This window comes from Aotus nancymaae, unplaced genomic scaffold (genome assembly GCF_030222135.1).
Source record: "Aotus nancymaae isolate 86718 unplaced genomic scaffold, 86718_ANA_hifiasm-v0.15.2.pri h1tg000015l_1, whole genome shotgun sequence".
Classification (NCBI taxonomy): domain Eukaryota; kingdom Metazoa; phylum Chordata; class Mammalia; order Primates; family Aotidae; genus Aotus; species Aotus nancymaae.
Window position 1 is genome coordinate 10190742 of NW_026988427.1, and position 16110 is coordinate 10206851.

Here is a 16110-nt window from a genome sequence, read left to right on the forward strand (position 1 = left end):
CAAATCACTAGGCTGGCCACGGTCCCAGGTGGCGGGAGGGGCACAGGCTTGCCTCAGGGCGCCCCTCAGACTCCAAGGCAATCTTTCTCATCTGCTCCGCCAGAGACTGCGTGGCGCCCTCAACGTTCCCACCGGGCTTGCTGGGCTCAGAGCAGCAGCTGCTTGACTGCGAGCTGCTCCTCTTCTCTGTGCTGAAACACTCTGGAGAGACAGGGGTCAGGCGGCTTCTCTTCCCTCCATGCTCCACATCAATATCAACTTCAATGCCTAGAGGCCAAGGAGGAAAGAAAAAGCTGTGAAGTTCCCCCGAGGATGCACCTGCAGGCAGGAGCTTGGCCTGCGGGGACTGCAGACTCATGAAGATGTCACATTCAGTCCCCACAAGCAGGTAAGGGTCTGGATGGTGGCACTCAGCATGTGGATACAGGTGCTAGGTTCTCCTACTGAGCTTGACCCTAGAGTCACATAGCCAGTATGGGACCAGCCAAGATACAAACCCTTGAGTCAGAGGCTCCTCCCAGTATCCCAGCTCCAAATCTCTGTGGCTTCTGGAAACTCTCAGTGTGCCTATGATACTGGACCTTTCTTTCTCCAGTCCACTAAAACATGAACCTCGGCTAACATCTAAGGTCAGCTTCTGAGCTAGAAAGTCCAGAGACCTTGTTTTTCCGAACCATGCAGGACACGGGCTACACTGCAGGGAGGGCCAGGCCCTAAGTACAGGGGGAGCCAGTGCTACATGGCAGGCGCCTCCAGCCACAGTGATGGAAGGCTATGTGCCTCATGATACCTGCACATAGAGGCTTTGTGCGATGACACGTACACGCACCTAAATGCTAGGGCTCTGCTCAGAGAGGCGGACAGGCCATGCAGTCAAGGCATAGGGCCCAAAACGCTAGGGCTCTGCTCAGAGAGGCGGACGGGCCATGCAGTCAAGGCGTAGGGCCCAAAACGCTAGGGCTCTGCTCAGAGAGGCGGACGGGCCATGCAGTCAAGGCGTAGGGCCCAAGGTTGGCAGCACAGGGAGCGTGCACACCTCCAGGCTCACGTAACTCACCAGGGACAGAGGGAGGAATCGCTCAGTATTTTTTAAATTAAATGTGTCAAAAGTCTCCATACCCACAGCTTAGAGTCACCAATTGCCAGAGGCTGTGGTGCACACTCCGCGCTCCCCTTCCACTCCCCAAAGCCCCCCTGTCTTTCAGCTCGTGCTGCTCTTGCCTACTGATAGAGTTCACATCTATGCACTTCTTACTCTAGACCAGTATCTGCCTCCCCTTCCACTACCCTGTCTAAGACTCAATTTTTTGTTAAAACAACATTCAGTGTTTCAGGTAGTACCTCTATCTAAATGTTCTTTGCTGGGTCAATTAGCAGATTATTTCCTCCTATAGCTTTTTGTTTTCCTACCACTAATGACGCCTTCTCTTTTTTTTTTTTAGACAGAGTCTCGCTCTGTTGCCCAGGCTGGAGTGCAGTGGTGCGATCTCAACCACTGCAGCCTCCGCCTCCTGGATTTAAGCAATTCTCCTGCCTCGGCCTCCCAAGTACCTGGGACTACAGGCATGTGCCACCACACACGGCTAATTTTTCGTATTTTTAGTAGGGATGAGGTTTCACCGTGTTAGCCAGGATGGTCTTGATCTCCTGATCTTGTGATCTGCCTGCCTCGGCCTCCCAAAGTGCTGGGATTACAGCATGAGCCACCGCGCCTGGCCTTCTTTGAGACGAAGTCTCGCTCTGTTGCCTGGGCTGAAATGCGGTGGCGCAATCTCGGCTCACTGCAACCTCCGCCTACCAGGTTCAAGCAATTCTCCTGCCTCAGCGTCCTATGTAGCTGAGATTACAGCTGCCCACCACCACACCCAGCTAATTTTTGTATTTTTAGTAGAGACGGGGTTTCACCATGTTGGCCAGGCTGGTCTTGAACTCCTGACCTCAGGTGATCTGCCCATCTTGGCCTCCCAAAGTGCTTGGATTACAGGCATGAGCCATCGTGCCCAGCCTGCCTTCTCTTTTCATTTGCTAACTCTCCCCATGTTCTCCCACAGCATCTCCATAGTTTTCTACATGGGTGAAGTGGATCAGAGGCCCCACTGGTTCTGGTGTTTTCCTTAGAGAATGCCCCTTGGTGTGCAGCCTCCTATTCCAGCCAGGACTGGCAGCTCTCTGGGCAGAGGCTCTACTGTGATGCTGTGACCACCTTTACTTTCACCCTCTGTCCTGTTAGGTCCTTTGTTTCCTGATACCTCTGTTCTTCATTCTGGGTTTCTCTCTTCATGTGGTTCAAACTAAGGTTAAAATAATTAAGACTATATTATCAGAAAGTTACTGTTCTGACCTTATATTTGATCATTTTAGCTGGGTATAGAATTCTAGGTCAGACACAGTGGCTCATGCATGTAATCTTAACACTTTGGGAGACCAACATGAGAGATCTCTTGAGCCCAGAAGTCCAAAATCAGCCTGGGCAGCATGGCAAGACCCCATCTCTAAAAAAAAGTGTTTTGTTTTTTTTTTTATTTTTGTTCTGGAGACAGAGTCTCACTCTGTTGCCCAGACTGGAGTGCAGTGGCACAATCTGGGCTCACTGCAACCTCTGTCTCCCAGGTTTAAGCGATTATCCTGCCTCAGCCTCCAGAGTAGCTGGGATTAAAGGCATGAGTCACCACACCCAGCTCATTTTTGTAGTTTTAGCAGAGACAGGGTTTCACCATGTTGGCCAGGTTGGTCTCGAACTCCTTACCTCAGATGGTCCACACACCTCAGCCTCCGAAAGTACTGAGATTATAGGCATGAGCCTGGCTTACAAAAAATTTTTTAAATAGCGGGGCACAGAGCTGGGCATGGTGGCTCATGCCTGTAGTTCCAGCACTTTGGGAGACTGAGGCGGGTGGATCACGAGGTCAGGAGTTCAAGACCAGCCTGGCCAAGATGGTGAAACCCTGTCTCTACTAAAAATACAAAAATTAGCCAGGTGTGGTGGCAGGTGCCTGTAATCCCAGCTACTTGGGAGGCTAAGGCAGAGAACTGCTTGAACCTGGGAGGCGGAGAGTACAGTGTGCCAAGATTATGTCAGTGCACTCCAACCTGAGTGACAGGGTGAGACTGTCTCCAAAAAAAAAAAAAAGCTGGGCACAGTGGCACATGCCTGTAGTCCCAGCTACTTGGGAGGCTGAAGTAGAAGGATCACTTGAGCCGAAGAGATCTAGACAATTGTACCACTGCACTCCAGCCCAGGTGACAGTGAGCAGTGAGACCCTGTTTCAAAAACAAAAAAATTCTAGGCTGAAAAGCCTTTTTAGCTGATTTTTGAAGTCATCACATGTTCCATTGTCTCCTAGCTTCTTACGTTTGTTTGCTCTTTGTAGTCCCAAGTGTTTACGGTAACCTAGAGTTTTAGGAGCCCCTCTTTATCCTCAGGGTTCTGACACTTGACAATGATAACCTTTTTTTTTTTTTTTTGAGACAAGGCCTGGTTCTGTTGCCCAGGATGGAGTGCAGTGGCACAATCTAGGCTTGTGGCACCTTCCACCTCCCAGGCTCAAGCCATCCCCAACCTCAGCCTCCCGAGTAGCTGGGGCAGTAAGTACACAACCCCATGCCTGGTCAATTTTTGTAGTGTTTGTAGACAAGGGAAGAGCTGGGGTGGTGTCTCACTATCTTGCCAAGGCGGGTCTCAAACTTGTGAGCTCAAATGATCTGCCTGCCTTGATCTCCCAAAGTGTTGGGATTACAGGTGTGAGCCACCGTGCCTGGCACCAAGAAACTATATCTTGCATAAATTTTATGTTCATTTCCTCCTTTCAGTTTTCTGTTCTTTCTAGAATTCCTAGTCATCCTATATTGGGCTTCCAGACTTGTTCCTACACTAGTTATCTTTTCTTTCCTCCTATCTATTTTGCTTTTGGAGTATCTCCTTGAGACAGTATAAGAATCTAAGTCTTCTTTCGAAGTTTTTTTCTTTTATATTTTTTAATTTCAAGAACTTTATTCTATTCCTTTTGTTATCCTTTTTATAAACCTGTTCCTTTTTTCATGCAGACAATACTCTTCTGTGTCTCACTGAGGGCACTAACATTCTCTTCTCTTTAAGACCTTTTCTCCCATGTGTGGAGGCTTCCTCAGATGGTTGGTGACCCAAGGCTGCCTGTTCCCACTGAAGCACTAAGGAAAGGTCGACAGGAAGCCTTCGGTGGGGCCAGGGCTATCATTAACTTCCCCTCTGCAGGGTGACTGGGGGCCTGGCAGGCAGGAGCTCTAGGACCCTTCTCTGGGGGCATTCAGCCTCCCTCCACAGGGACTCCCCATCTCCTGCCTGGCCAGGAAAGTGACTGCTGGGACCATTGCTCATTCAGGATGCCCAGTTTCAGGCTGGTGCCTCACCCTGCCCTGTGTCTCTGGTATCCCATGGCTGAAGCTTCCTTGGGCCAGGTGCTCCTGGAATTAAACATGAGATCTCCGTCAAGTGTTGGCAAGAGCCGTCATCTGGCCAAGTGGGCCCTGAAGTCTCTGACTGACTCCCACCTCTTGCCTTTCCTGGTTCCTGAACACATGGTCTTGCTTCTCACCAGGATGCCCTATGCAGGCACAGAGGTTTCTGAAGCTTCCCTCGACAGGCTGCCACCCTCCCTCCATTTCCATCTTCCAAAATCTGATGACATCTTCATCTTTTCCTCTATTACTTTCCTTGTATATGGTGTTTTCTGTTTTGTTTAAGCCCTTTCCTGTTATTTCAGTAGAGTTTAAGTAAAAGCAGGCTTAACTGCGAGTACCTCCATCTGTCACATTTCAATTGGTTTTCTCCCTTATTCTTCCCAACTGTGATTATGAAAAGGTTGAAGCAAACAGAAGAGTTGAAAGAAGAGTATAATCAACACCCATGTGCTTTAATGGGTGTGTAATGAGACTCATCTGTAAACAGAAATTACAGAATTAGGGTTTCTCGAACTTGATGATGAAAGCTTGAGATTTCAGGGCTTATAATAAGACTGGACAGGCTGCTCGGCCTATGGAGTAGCCATTTTTATATTTCTTTCCTTTCTTAAGAAACTTGCTTTCACTTAAAAAAAAAAAAAAAAAAAAGCAAAACTGGACGATGCTCCGTGCCCTGCTGCCCCGCAAAGCCTCTGCATGTGGGTGTGTGTTTATCAAAGATATCATGTCCAGGATGGACTCTGTGGCTTCATGTCCTGGATGTCGGGGCCTGCAACCTCCCAGCCAGGAGGAGCCTGGGTCTCACTGGTGGCTCTAAAAGGCCTTGGCTCTTCACATGAAAGCCGCCGCCCACCCCACACACACTGCTACTGGGAGGCTGCTGTTGACTCATTCCCCTATGGGCCCTGCTCTGGCAACAGTCCCTTCTAGGCAGTTAACCTGTGAGTCATCCTGCTTATACTTCCTCCTGAAGAAAGGAAAGAAAATAGCCCTAACTTCCACAACAGAGTAAGCCACTCCTTGACTGGCTCTCCTCAGCTGAAACCACTCAGTCTATTTCACTAGAATGTTCCTTGTTTGTAGAGCTCCAGGCTCCTCCTCAGTTAGGAAAAAGCAATTCTATCCACTTTAAACTTTTAGCCTTTAGTGCTCAAAGACCTCTGAGCACTTGCAAAATTATTCCTGTCTGTGCCAAATGGGGCATCCAGCTCAGTTCTGAGATGCTGCACCAGCACAGGTGGGTCTTGGGACACTGTGACCCCAAGCACCTAGGCAGCCTCCCAGAAAGACCCCCAGGCCCCACCAACACCCACTTACCAGGATCAAAAAAGGTTAGGCCTGGGGATCTGCACTGTCTTAAAAGTCTCTACCTGAACCTCGACTTGGTTTTGTGAACGAAGGATGTCCCTTTGTTCTTTGAGTGAAAGACTCCTGTTCATACCTCCAAATTCACCTGCAATCTCTGACCTTCACTATGTCCAGAGTAAGCAGCAGGGTTTAGGCAGAGCCTATCTCAATCATAATCTCAGTGCTCCACTGTTTTCCCCTCCCTGGAAAGCATTAAGAATAGCGATTCTTGGCAGGACATGGTGACTCACACCTATAATCTGAGCATATTGGGAGGCTGAGGTCGGTGGATCACCTGAGGTCAGGAGTTTGAGACCAGCCTGGCCAACATGTAGTGAAACCCCCATCTCTACTAAAAATACAAAAATTAGCTGGGCATGGTGGCAGGCACCTGTAATCTCTCTACTCAGGAGGCTAAGGCAGGAGAATCACTTGAACCCAGCCATGACTTCACTACTGCACTCTCCAGCCTGGGCAACCAGAGTGAAACTCCATTGGAAAAAAAAAAAAAAAAAAAGTAGCTATTTTTCTTTCCTATTCTCTGACTTCGCCTCTAAACTCCAGTAAAGAAGCCATATGTATTTGGGCTGTTTAGTTCAGCAACAATGCCAATATGTCACTGCTGCTTCGAAGCAGAATACATAAGGCCAGGCACAGGGGCTCATGCCTATAATCCCAGCACTTTGAGAGGCCAAGGCAAGCAGACCACCTGAGGCCAGGAGTTCGAGACCAGCCTAGCCAACATGGTGAAACCCCGTCTCTACTAAGAAAAAAAATACAAAAATTAGCTGGGTGTAGTGGCTGGCACCTGTAATCCCAGTTACCCAGGAGGCTGAGGCAGGAGAATTGCTTGAACCCGGGAGGCAGATGTTGCAGTGAGCAGAGATTGCACCACTGCACTCCAGCCTGGGTGACAGAGCGAGACTTTGTCTCAAAAAAGAAAAAATCAGAATGAGCAGAGTTGGAAATGGCAGTCATGCCCTATAGCCACAAGAGGTGGCAGACAGGATTCAGACACCCCTCCTAGCAGCATTCTTTCAGACACTGGACACCTTTGGACGGGCTAGGTGGACAAAGCCGGCCACTACAGTCGCAAAGATAAGCTCGCTTTTCTAGAGAGAGATGCAGGTGTCCCAGCAATCCATCTGCCCTCACAGATCCACCAGCATCTTGAACTAAAAGTTGGCTTCATTTGCTGATTCTTACTTCTTACTGCTGCACGCTCCGCCACAGACCCTTAGTCAGACACAACAGCTACTTTCTAAAGCCCACCAGGGAGGGTTCTCAGAACCTCAGCTCATGCCTGGGGTCAAGTGGCACTACTCTGGAGGTACATGCTGGGGTTCTCCCACGCCAGCAGACCTGCTGTGTAACCTGAGGCACCGGAACTGGGTGTCATCCAGAGCACCTGCCTCCACCTTCTCCCCCTTCTGATGCAGGCCCAGCATTCAAAAGCACCCAGGAAAGGTTTGGGGGTTGCAAACTAAAAGAAGGAAAGGATAAATAGCATCTCAGCTAACTATTACCCAAGTCCTCAAAAGTCCAAATCCCAAGGCCCAGCTTAGGGGAAAACACAGACTGTTGTTCACCCAAAGGAGGGCAGTCAGGTGACAGGCAAGTCCTGCAACCAGAGCCTGGTCACCCTCCCTTACTGGGATTTTCCCAACCAAATGCTGGCTGCTTCTACTTCACTCCGTGTAGAAAGCTTGAGAATTCTGTCGGGGAATTCAACCTTGAGTGCCTGTGTTCCAGCACTTACTTAGCAAAGGTTAATATGAGGCCTCACCAGTGTCAAGGGTATGCCAATTACCCATTCCTCTGCAGTATTCCAGGTGAAAGTTACATAAAGTGCAGGCTGAGATAGGAAAGCACCGGGCAAGGCGTACTCACCCAGAGGGCTGAGGGCAGCTGCCACGCTCTCCCCTACGTTCTTCAGGAAATTCACACTGGGATCCTCCGATGGACCAGGAGCTTTGATTTTCACAAAGATAAAATAAAGATATCTTTAATGCCTTGGATACTTGTTACAGTCAGGTAACCTTCATCCTGGACATCTTGTCCAGCAGTCCACTCAGCACCCCCTCTCCTCCCTCCTACTCTGCGGCCCCTGCCCCTGCACCGTGAGCCTCTCCACCCTCCTGCGCTGCTCCCCCTCATCTGTGACCCTGATGCTCAGTAACCCCACAGAGGCTTAGGCTCAGTACACTATGGATAAATATTGACCACATCCTTGAGCAAACGTGTTATTTACTCAAAGTCAAGCAAACATCCCCATCTTTGTCCCAAAGGGTGAGATGATTCACAGGACACAGTAAGATTAATAAAATCAGAATCCAGAAATCTAGACTGCAAAGCTAAGGGTAAGTCTTAACTTACAACTATGTTTAAAAGGACTTTAGCAACTTTGGCTCTGATCTTCCTGACAACCACCACAAAAGAGAACAAAGTACAGCAGAGACCCCAGTGTGGGAAAGGCCTCCCTGCCTACACCTCGGGGCACCTCAAGGGGGCAGCCTCCTGAGATGGGAAGGGCTCTGCAGGTGAATTTGTGGCCTCAGGCACTTGGGCACTTCAGTTTCCCCATTTGGGCAACGCAGAGAATACTCCCCACTTTGTGGGGTTCTTGTGTGATTGTAGGACCCAGATGCACAGAGGAATTCAGGACATCAGGAAGGCGGGGAGGTGCCCTGAATTCCTGCCTTGCACACGGGCTGCCCGACTGACTACAGTCATCATTCAGAAGCCAGTTCCAAAACAAGCCTCACCTGATTCTGCCGTGGGACCAGGGCGGGCATCCCCCGCACGAGGAGGACGGGGGCTCCAGTTCCCTGGCGGGCCCATCTCCCAGCCTGGCCAACCAAAGTGCCCGTGTTTCAGCTTCCTGAGCCAGCGGCCGTGCGAGAAGCCCTGAGGGAAGAATTAGCAGAGGGGCCAGCAGTGAGCAGGTCAGGGTTCCTGCCATCCTGCACCCACCCCAGGCCCGCACGGAGGGCCTGCTCACCTCAGACAGGTGTCCGAAGGGGCTGGGGAACGCGAGCTTGGAGTGCCCCTGGTGCAAGCCCTTTCCCTCGCAGACGCTACACAGGTCGTAGTCTGGGCAGACGCTGCACTTGTAGCGGGTTCCTACCACGGGCCCATTGCAGCCATCACAGATGACATTGGGGTGCACCATGTTGCGGGGCGCCTCCTGAGCACACGGTGGGCGGTGGTCCCGCCGGCACTCTTTTTTCTCTACATGGAGGGTAGAAAGAGCCACTAGAGTGGGGCCCCCTAAAGTCCTCCCATCTATCAGCACCATGAGCAAGGCCCCTGGCCCTGCTCTCCAGCATGGAGTCCACACAAAATTCAGCTCCTTAGGTGAGGGCAGCAGAGCAACCAAGAACCTGCTAGGAGGTTCCCAGTCCCTGTGTCTGTCACCTGGGCAGCGTGGCCCAGGCAGCAGCGCGGCAGCAAGGAACCCGCTAGGAGGTTCCTAGTCCCTGTGTTTGTCACCTGGGCAGCGTGGCCCAGGCAGCAGAGCGGCAGCAAGGAACCCGCTAGGAGGTTCCTAGTCCCTGTGTTTGTCACCTGGGCAGCGTGGCCCAGGCAGCAGAGCGGCAGCAAGGAACCCTGTCTGCACAGCTTTGGCCTCGCTCTTCACCCGCGTACCACAGCACCAGACCCCATCCCTAGGGTGAATGTGGACTCCTCTTTCTCAGGTCAGACACAGCATTTATTATGTCTCTTTTTTTTTTTCTTACACAGAGTCTCACTTTGTCACCCAGGCTGGAGTGCAATGGTGTGATCTTGGCTCCCTGCAACCTCTGCCCCCCAGGTTTAAGTGATTCTCTTGTCTCTGCATCCCAAGTAGCTGGGATTACAGGCATGCACCACCATGCCCAGCTAATTTTTGTATTTTTAGTAGAGACAAGGTTTGACCATGTTGGCCAGGCTGATCTTGAACTCCTGACCTCAGGCGATCTGCCTGCCTCGGCCTCCTAAAGTGCTGGAATTACAGGCATGAGCAACCACGCCTGACCTATGTCCCTGTTTTAAACAGTCCTCAAATTCCTGACCCCTTCCTTGGTGGAACATCAAGCCCGATTTTTTTTTTTTTTTTTGAGACGGAGTTTCGCTCTTGTTACCCAGGCTGGAGTGCAATGGCGCGATCTCGGCTCACCGCAACCTCCGCCTCCTGGGTTCAGGCAATTCTCCTGCCTCAGCCTCCTGAGTAGCTGGGATTACAGGCACGCACCACCATGCCCAGCTAATTTTTTGTATTAGTAGAGACAGGGTTTCACCATGTTGACCAGGATGGTCTCGATCTCTTGACCTCGTGATCCACTTGCCTCGGCCTCCCAAAGTGCTGGGATTACAGGCTTGAGCCACCGCGCCCAGCCGAAGCCCGATTTTTTACTCAGCAGGGAGATGAGTACAAGCTGAGCTAGCTTCAGGCAGCCCCAGAGCAGCCCCTTACCTTTAATGTAGATTCGGAAGATGTCATCCTTCACATAGGACATGGCCATTGTCAATTCTTCATCACTGGAAAAGGCAACCAAGTCCCCATCCTCATCTAGATTGTTTAAAAGACAGCACGTGAGCACTCAGGGGTTCTCAGCTAGACATAAGTTGTGGAATGGTCTGAGGCCAGTATGAAAGGGACGCTGACAGGGCTATAAACTGGAGCACACCTACTTGGGCCACGGAGGGCAGGAGTGAGAGGCAAGACTATCCCCTCGCTTTGGCACCTCCTGGAAGGTGAGTGCTCCAACCCGGGCCCCGGACCACAGCCACATGCAGGGACAGAGGGCCTGAGCGTAGGAGCCGCAGAGGCTTCAGCTGCTGCACTTGTTTAGCCCTGGGCCAGCTGGCCCTTCAGAGACATGCCACCTCATTCCACATCCAACCAGGCCCATGTCCGTCTTCACGCATGGGGGATCCCTGCCTGTGACCTGCTCCTGAGGGGCCCAGCCCCACAAAGGCCTTGGCGGCTTAGGAGTAAAAGAGACGAGTGCATCTGCCTGCTTCCTTCCCTAACAAAGCTAAAAAAACAAGTATTTGTATGTAGTCTCCAGTTGTGACAGATGCAGGTGAGCTCAAATGGCTTAAAACACCACCGTGCGGACCAAAGCTCACCACCCACCATGGGAACAGGGGTGGCACCCAAACATGCAAACAACCCAAATGTCTATCAGCTAATGAGCGGGTAAACAAAACGTGGCCTGTCCATACAACGGAATATTATTCAGCCAAAAAAAAAAAAAATGAAGTACTGATATGTGCCACAACATTGAACACATCACACTAAGTGAAAGGAACCACTTGCAAGACGACACTGTATGATTCCATTTACATGAAATTTCCAGGGTTGCAAGATGAATAGACACAGAAAGGAGGTTAGTGGTTTCTGGAGCATTTGGATAGGGGAATGATAAAAGGTATGGCGTTTAGAAGGTGATGAAAGGTTCTCAGATTGAATACGGTCCACAATCCGATCAAGATGGTGAAAACCACTGACTTGAACACAAAATGGGTGAATCCTTATGTCAGCTACAGCTCAACATCACAATTTTTTTTTTTAAGAATAGAAGGCCTGGCAGGCTGGCAGCACTCCAGAGGGAGGTCCCAGCACTCCCCCCTCCCAGGGGCCGGCCTTGGCCACCTCCCTCCCTCCTGGCCACAACCAACTCCCTAACCCCACCCCCAGCAGCCACCGGTCACAACAGCGAGGCAGGAAACAGCTCCTGGGTTTCTGTGACCACACCAACACTTCTGAAGAATATTCTCGTCTTGTCCCTCTCTCCACTTGCCAGTGGGATAACATCTGTACTCCGCCTGGCCTGGAGCGTTCTGTTGGCAATCAGCGCCCTCCTCCCCGGCGCGGTCGCGGCGCTCACGAGTCGCCCGCACCACCGCGCTTGTTTACGCGCGTCACTCCCTCCCATCCGCTCCCCGGGCTCCCCCGGGGCATTATCTGAACCCACCACCTGGAGCAGCAAGATGTCACAGTAACCCGAGTGCCCGTCTGACCACCGTTCCAGCGGAGAGCCAGAGAGGACGCCCGGGCGCGTCCTTGCCCAAATTCGCAACACCTCGGAGGGGGAGGGGTGGCGTCTGACGCTCCCAAGCCCGAGCCCCCGGCCGGCAGGGCCCCACCGCCCCAGGTCCCACGGGGCCAGCGCTGAGCAGCGGTGCCCGGCTTTGGTCACCACTCCAGTCACCCCAAGGCCGAACTGGGGACCCATGCAGGCCACCCCCACCCAGGGAGCAGCCAGAGCAGACCCCCTCACGGCCCGCCAAGTATCGTCGAGAAGGGAGGGGGCAGCCGCCCCGTTGCAGGAGGCCGGGCCCGGCCTGCGTCACAGCCCCCGCCGCTCTCCGGCCCGCTCACCACGGTAGTGCGCCTGGAAGCCGCCGGGCCGCAGCGCGGGGAACAGGGCTGCCACCCGGCTCAGCAGCCGATCGCAGGGCCCCGGACCAGCTGCGGCCTCGGCCTCCGCCTCAGGCTCGGGGCTGAAGCAGAAGCTGAAGCGGCGGATCTCGCGCGCCGCGTCCTCCTTGCCCAGAAGGTAGGCCTTCACGGTGAGCGACGCCATAACAGGCAGCTGGCTGGCGGAAAACCGGCTGTACCCGGCGCAACCGACGCGCGGCTTTTGTAACGAACACGGAGGCCCCGCCCCGCCTCACGAGGGGCGGAGTCTGTCGCGCCCGCCCGGCCCCCGCCGTCGCCGCCGCGGCGCGAGAGCCGCCCTGCAGAGGCCCCTTCACTACTGCCCCTTCCCCGCTACCCCTCGCTCCGGGTCTGCTTAGCCCCCTCATTGCTGACCCCTCTCCTCACTGCCCGGGTGCACCAAGGACCCCAAGAGCCCGGCCCTGGCACTCATCTAGGCCTGGGCTCCGGCCTCTGCACCTGGGATCAGGGGACTGGCGGGGGTCCCGCGCCTAGCCCCTCCCAGGCTTGGGCCGGGCCGTGACTCAGCAATATCCTCAGTTGGGGGTACCCAGTGCAGGGGGAGCGGGACACAGTCCCCATACCAGGGGGCTGCTAGGCTGCCCAGTAGGCACTGCTGGCCAGAACAAGCAACTTGTTCCGACCCTGCCATGGTCAGCCTCCCCAGTTGGGGGTGGGGGGATGGGCGAGGATGTGAGTTGGGGGCAACATGCTTACAGCCCATAGCATCCTGGGTGATGGCCCCCTAACTAGGTTGAGGGACAGACACCTGACTCTAGCCAGAGCATCAGAGCAGCTCCCAGTTTAATAGAAGTGGAGTGGTCGCCAAGCATTCACTATGGCCCAAGAGACAACTCATGGACTTCTCAATTCAGCAGGCAGTGTCCACGGCCCTGCAGGGGCTCAGGCCCACTGGCACTGTGGGAGCCAAGATGGTCATCCAACAGCCTCCTCAGCTAGGAAGGAAGAAACGCTGTTTTATGCCACCAGAGTGACCTGTCCATAGTACTGGGCCAAGGAGAGGGGCAGGAGGGGTGGTCACTCGACGGAGCCTCCCACGAGGTCAGAATCTGCTGGGTCCAATTCATGCCATTTCAGGCCAGGGCTTGCAGGACCTGGAAAAACATCCAACATTCCAGGGTGGGAAACCCAGAGGGAGGGAAGGGTGGCTGGATGGGGTCAGTCAGGTGTGAAGGTGATGTGTGGGTGTATGCACAGCAGGGGCTGGTCCACAGGTGTGACTGAGCCTTCCAGGAGGACTCCCAAGTGGGCAAGGCTTCCACCCTGCCCAGAACAGCCCTGTGGAGAGGGCTCAGGCCTCTGCCTGCATCCAGTGGGGGACAGTGGAAAGTGCCCTATGGTCTGCTGGAGCCACTGCCTTGCAAACAGGGACAGGGGACACAGAGGGGTGTGCTGGCAGAGGCTGCGGCCTGCAGACAGGTGCTGGCCAAGCGTGACTCAGCAGCCCGGGTGCCTGAGAGCCACGTGGCCCCACCAGGCCGGCTTTCCTGCCCCAGCCCCCAGCTAAGGTCTGGTCTGAATGGGGTGGGGGACACAAGGAAAGTCCTCCCGCTCTGGGAACACAGCTTTGAGGAAGCGCTCAAGGTGCCCCACTCACCCCAAAAAGGAGCTCCTTTGCCTTCACACCATTTGGCCCCATTTGGGATCGTGAGAAGTTTCAACAGGGGCTGGGGGCAGGTGAAGACATTCGAGGGGAAAAGGAAGCACAGAAGGGGGATCCTTGGGAAGCTGGGGTAAAGACCCCGGCTCCGGTCCTTCCCGACACACCCTGCTGCCCCAGCGGCCGCCCTGCCCCCACGAGAGGCCATGGCCTCCTGGAGGTAAACAGGGCAAGGCGGGAACCCCCTGGCGGGGCCCTCTCCTCGGGCTCCGAGATCAGGTGGTCTGGCCGGCAGTGAGTCAGCGTCCCATGACTGCTGTCGTAACAGGGGGATCCCCGGGCCCTGCTGCCACCCATCTCAGTAACCTCTTACCTGGAGGCTAGGCCGGGGAGTACCCCGGGATCACCGTGAGTCCCCTGAGTAGAAGGAGCATGCGGCTGCTGGAGCCAAGCAGACTCTGTCCCCCTTCTGGCGTCTGACTCCTTCCCCAAGCAGTGCCACCCTGCAAGCTTCCCGCCTGCATTGGCCCCCTTCCCACCCTCCCGTATGCAGGCCCAGGGAAAGCCCGGCACCTGATCAGGGAGACCCACTGTGGACTAGACTCTCATTTCCTCATCTTTCAAATGCGGCTGAAGTAGGAGGACTCTCCCAGGCGATGCCCCGTGGGTGTGCGAGTTGTTTAGCTGCTTTTGGGGCTGTATGCTGCGGGGTGGGGGGTCAGGGCAGGGCAGAGACTTCAGAGGGGGCTGAGATGAAAGAGTGGGGAGTACAGGACAAGCCTGAGCCCAGCTCCCAGGAGACGAGCCCAGGCAGCCACAGGAGTGGTCAAGTTCTGTCTGCTGCTTCCCCTCATGTTGTAACCACCTCCTCAGTTCCTGCTTCCCAAATAGTCCCATACCTTGGCAGTGGTGTTCCCAGGTTCACTTCTTTTCTTTGGGGTGTGGAGTCAAGTATCCAGGTGGGTGCTGGAACAGCCAGAGGAAAGGCCACCAAGGGATTCAGGCTGTGCCGCTCTGGGCTATCTTTAGGGAAATTGACCATCACAGGGTTTCAGGGTGTGCAGCTCTGGGCTATCCTTAGGGAAATTGACAATCACAGGGGACACAGTGCCTCCAGGCCCAGCCCTAGGCCCAAGGGATGAGTTCCTCTACAGGGGTCTGGGTCTTTTGGGGGCCTACCGGGTCTGTGGAGAGCCTTCAGGCCTTCTGCACTACAGCCACTCCCTTCCACTCACATGGGAGGGCTGCCTGCTCTCTTCCTAATAATGCCAGCTCATTCTACCTGGTAACTTTTCCCTGGCTCTCCCTATGGTCTGAAACCTCACCCTCCTGCTCTGCATAGCAACCTTCCACCCTAAATGTCCCCTCCTCCTTGGGGCCTTCCTTGACCACTCCTTTGGAAAAATCCCCAGGCACTAGACATCACTTTTTTTTTGAGACAGTCTCACTCTGTTGCCCAGGCTGGAGTACAGTGGCATGTTCTCAGCTCACTACCATCTCTGCCTCCCAGGTTCAAGCAATTCTTTGGCCTCAGCCTTCTGAGTAGCTGGGATTACAAGCACCTGCCACCAAGCCTGGCTAATTTTTGCATTTTTAGTAGAGACAGGTTTCACTATGTTGGCCAGGCTGGTCTGGAGCTCCTGACCTCAGGTGATCTACCCACATCGGCCTCCCAGAGTCCTGGGATTTCAGGCCTGAGCCACCCACCCAGCCAGACGTCACTTCCTTTTAGCCTTTCCTACCGAAGCCCAAAGCCCAGGCAAAAGGTGTTAGGGGCCATGGGAGGTGGCGCGCCCACAAGGGGTTTGCAAATATCTTTCTAAAAGAAAAGGAGTTCAAGTCATGGACAGACATGGTTAGAGAATTTGGTGATGCCAAGTTGTCAGGCCTGAGAGCCCCAGGAACCCTTACCACTCCAGGAAGGCCAGAGCTACAGAAAGAGGCCCTCTGGGCTGGGAGAATTTCTCCAAATAAATTCAAATACAGCCCGCCTCGGGGTGGGGACGAGACCCAGGGCCCTCGGGGGCACTGAGGGGTCGCCCATGCCCGGGGACATCGCCACGTGGGAGTGGGGAAAAGGGCCGCCCAACGCCAGGCAGTGTCTAAAAGCACAGCGCGGAGCAGGGACAGCAGCCGTGGGCCCCCAGAAAGCGCACACGGCCCGGGGCAGAACCCGCCAGGGCTCCAACTCAGGTCGCGAGGGATGTAGGGGTGACTGAAAGCCCCGGCAATAGACGGGGAGGAGACTGGATTCCCTCCCCGCCCTGGCCTCCAG

The 16110-nt window shown here is 54.1% G+C and overlaps 1 protein-coding gene across 2 annotated transcripts in view; it reads right to left on the minus strand.

Moving 5' to 3' along the window:
• SQSTM1 (sequestosome 1) overlaps positions 1-14298 on the minus strand; it is a 16524-nt gene extending 2226 nt beyond the window's left edge. The window contains exons 1-6 of one of the 2 annotated variants that reach the window (XM_012451494.2): positions 14209-14298; positions 10241-10336; positions 8786-9015; positions 8550-8691; positions 7675-7755; positions 53-267 (exon numbers count right to left, since the gene is read on the minus strand). In XM_012451494.2, the coding sequence (XP_012306917.1) occupies positions 53-267; positions 7675-7755; positions 8550-8691; positions 8786-9015; positions 10241-10289 (717 nt within the window). In that variant the 5' untranslated portion in view covers positions 10290-10336; positions 14209-14298. Of the gene's footprint in view, positions 1-52; positions 268-7674; positions 7756-8549; positions 8692-8785; positions 9016-10240; positions 10337-12154; positions 12392-14208 lie in introns of those variants that run through there. The other variant, XM_012451493.2, reaches the window with a different exon arrangement.
• Between the last annotated feature and the right edge of the window lie 1812 nt (positions 14299-16110).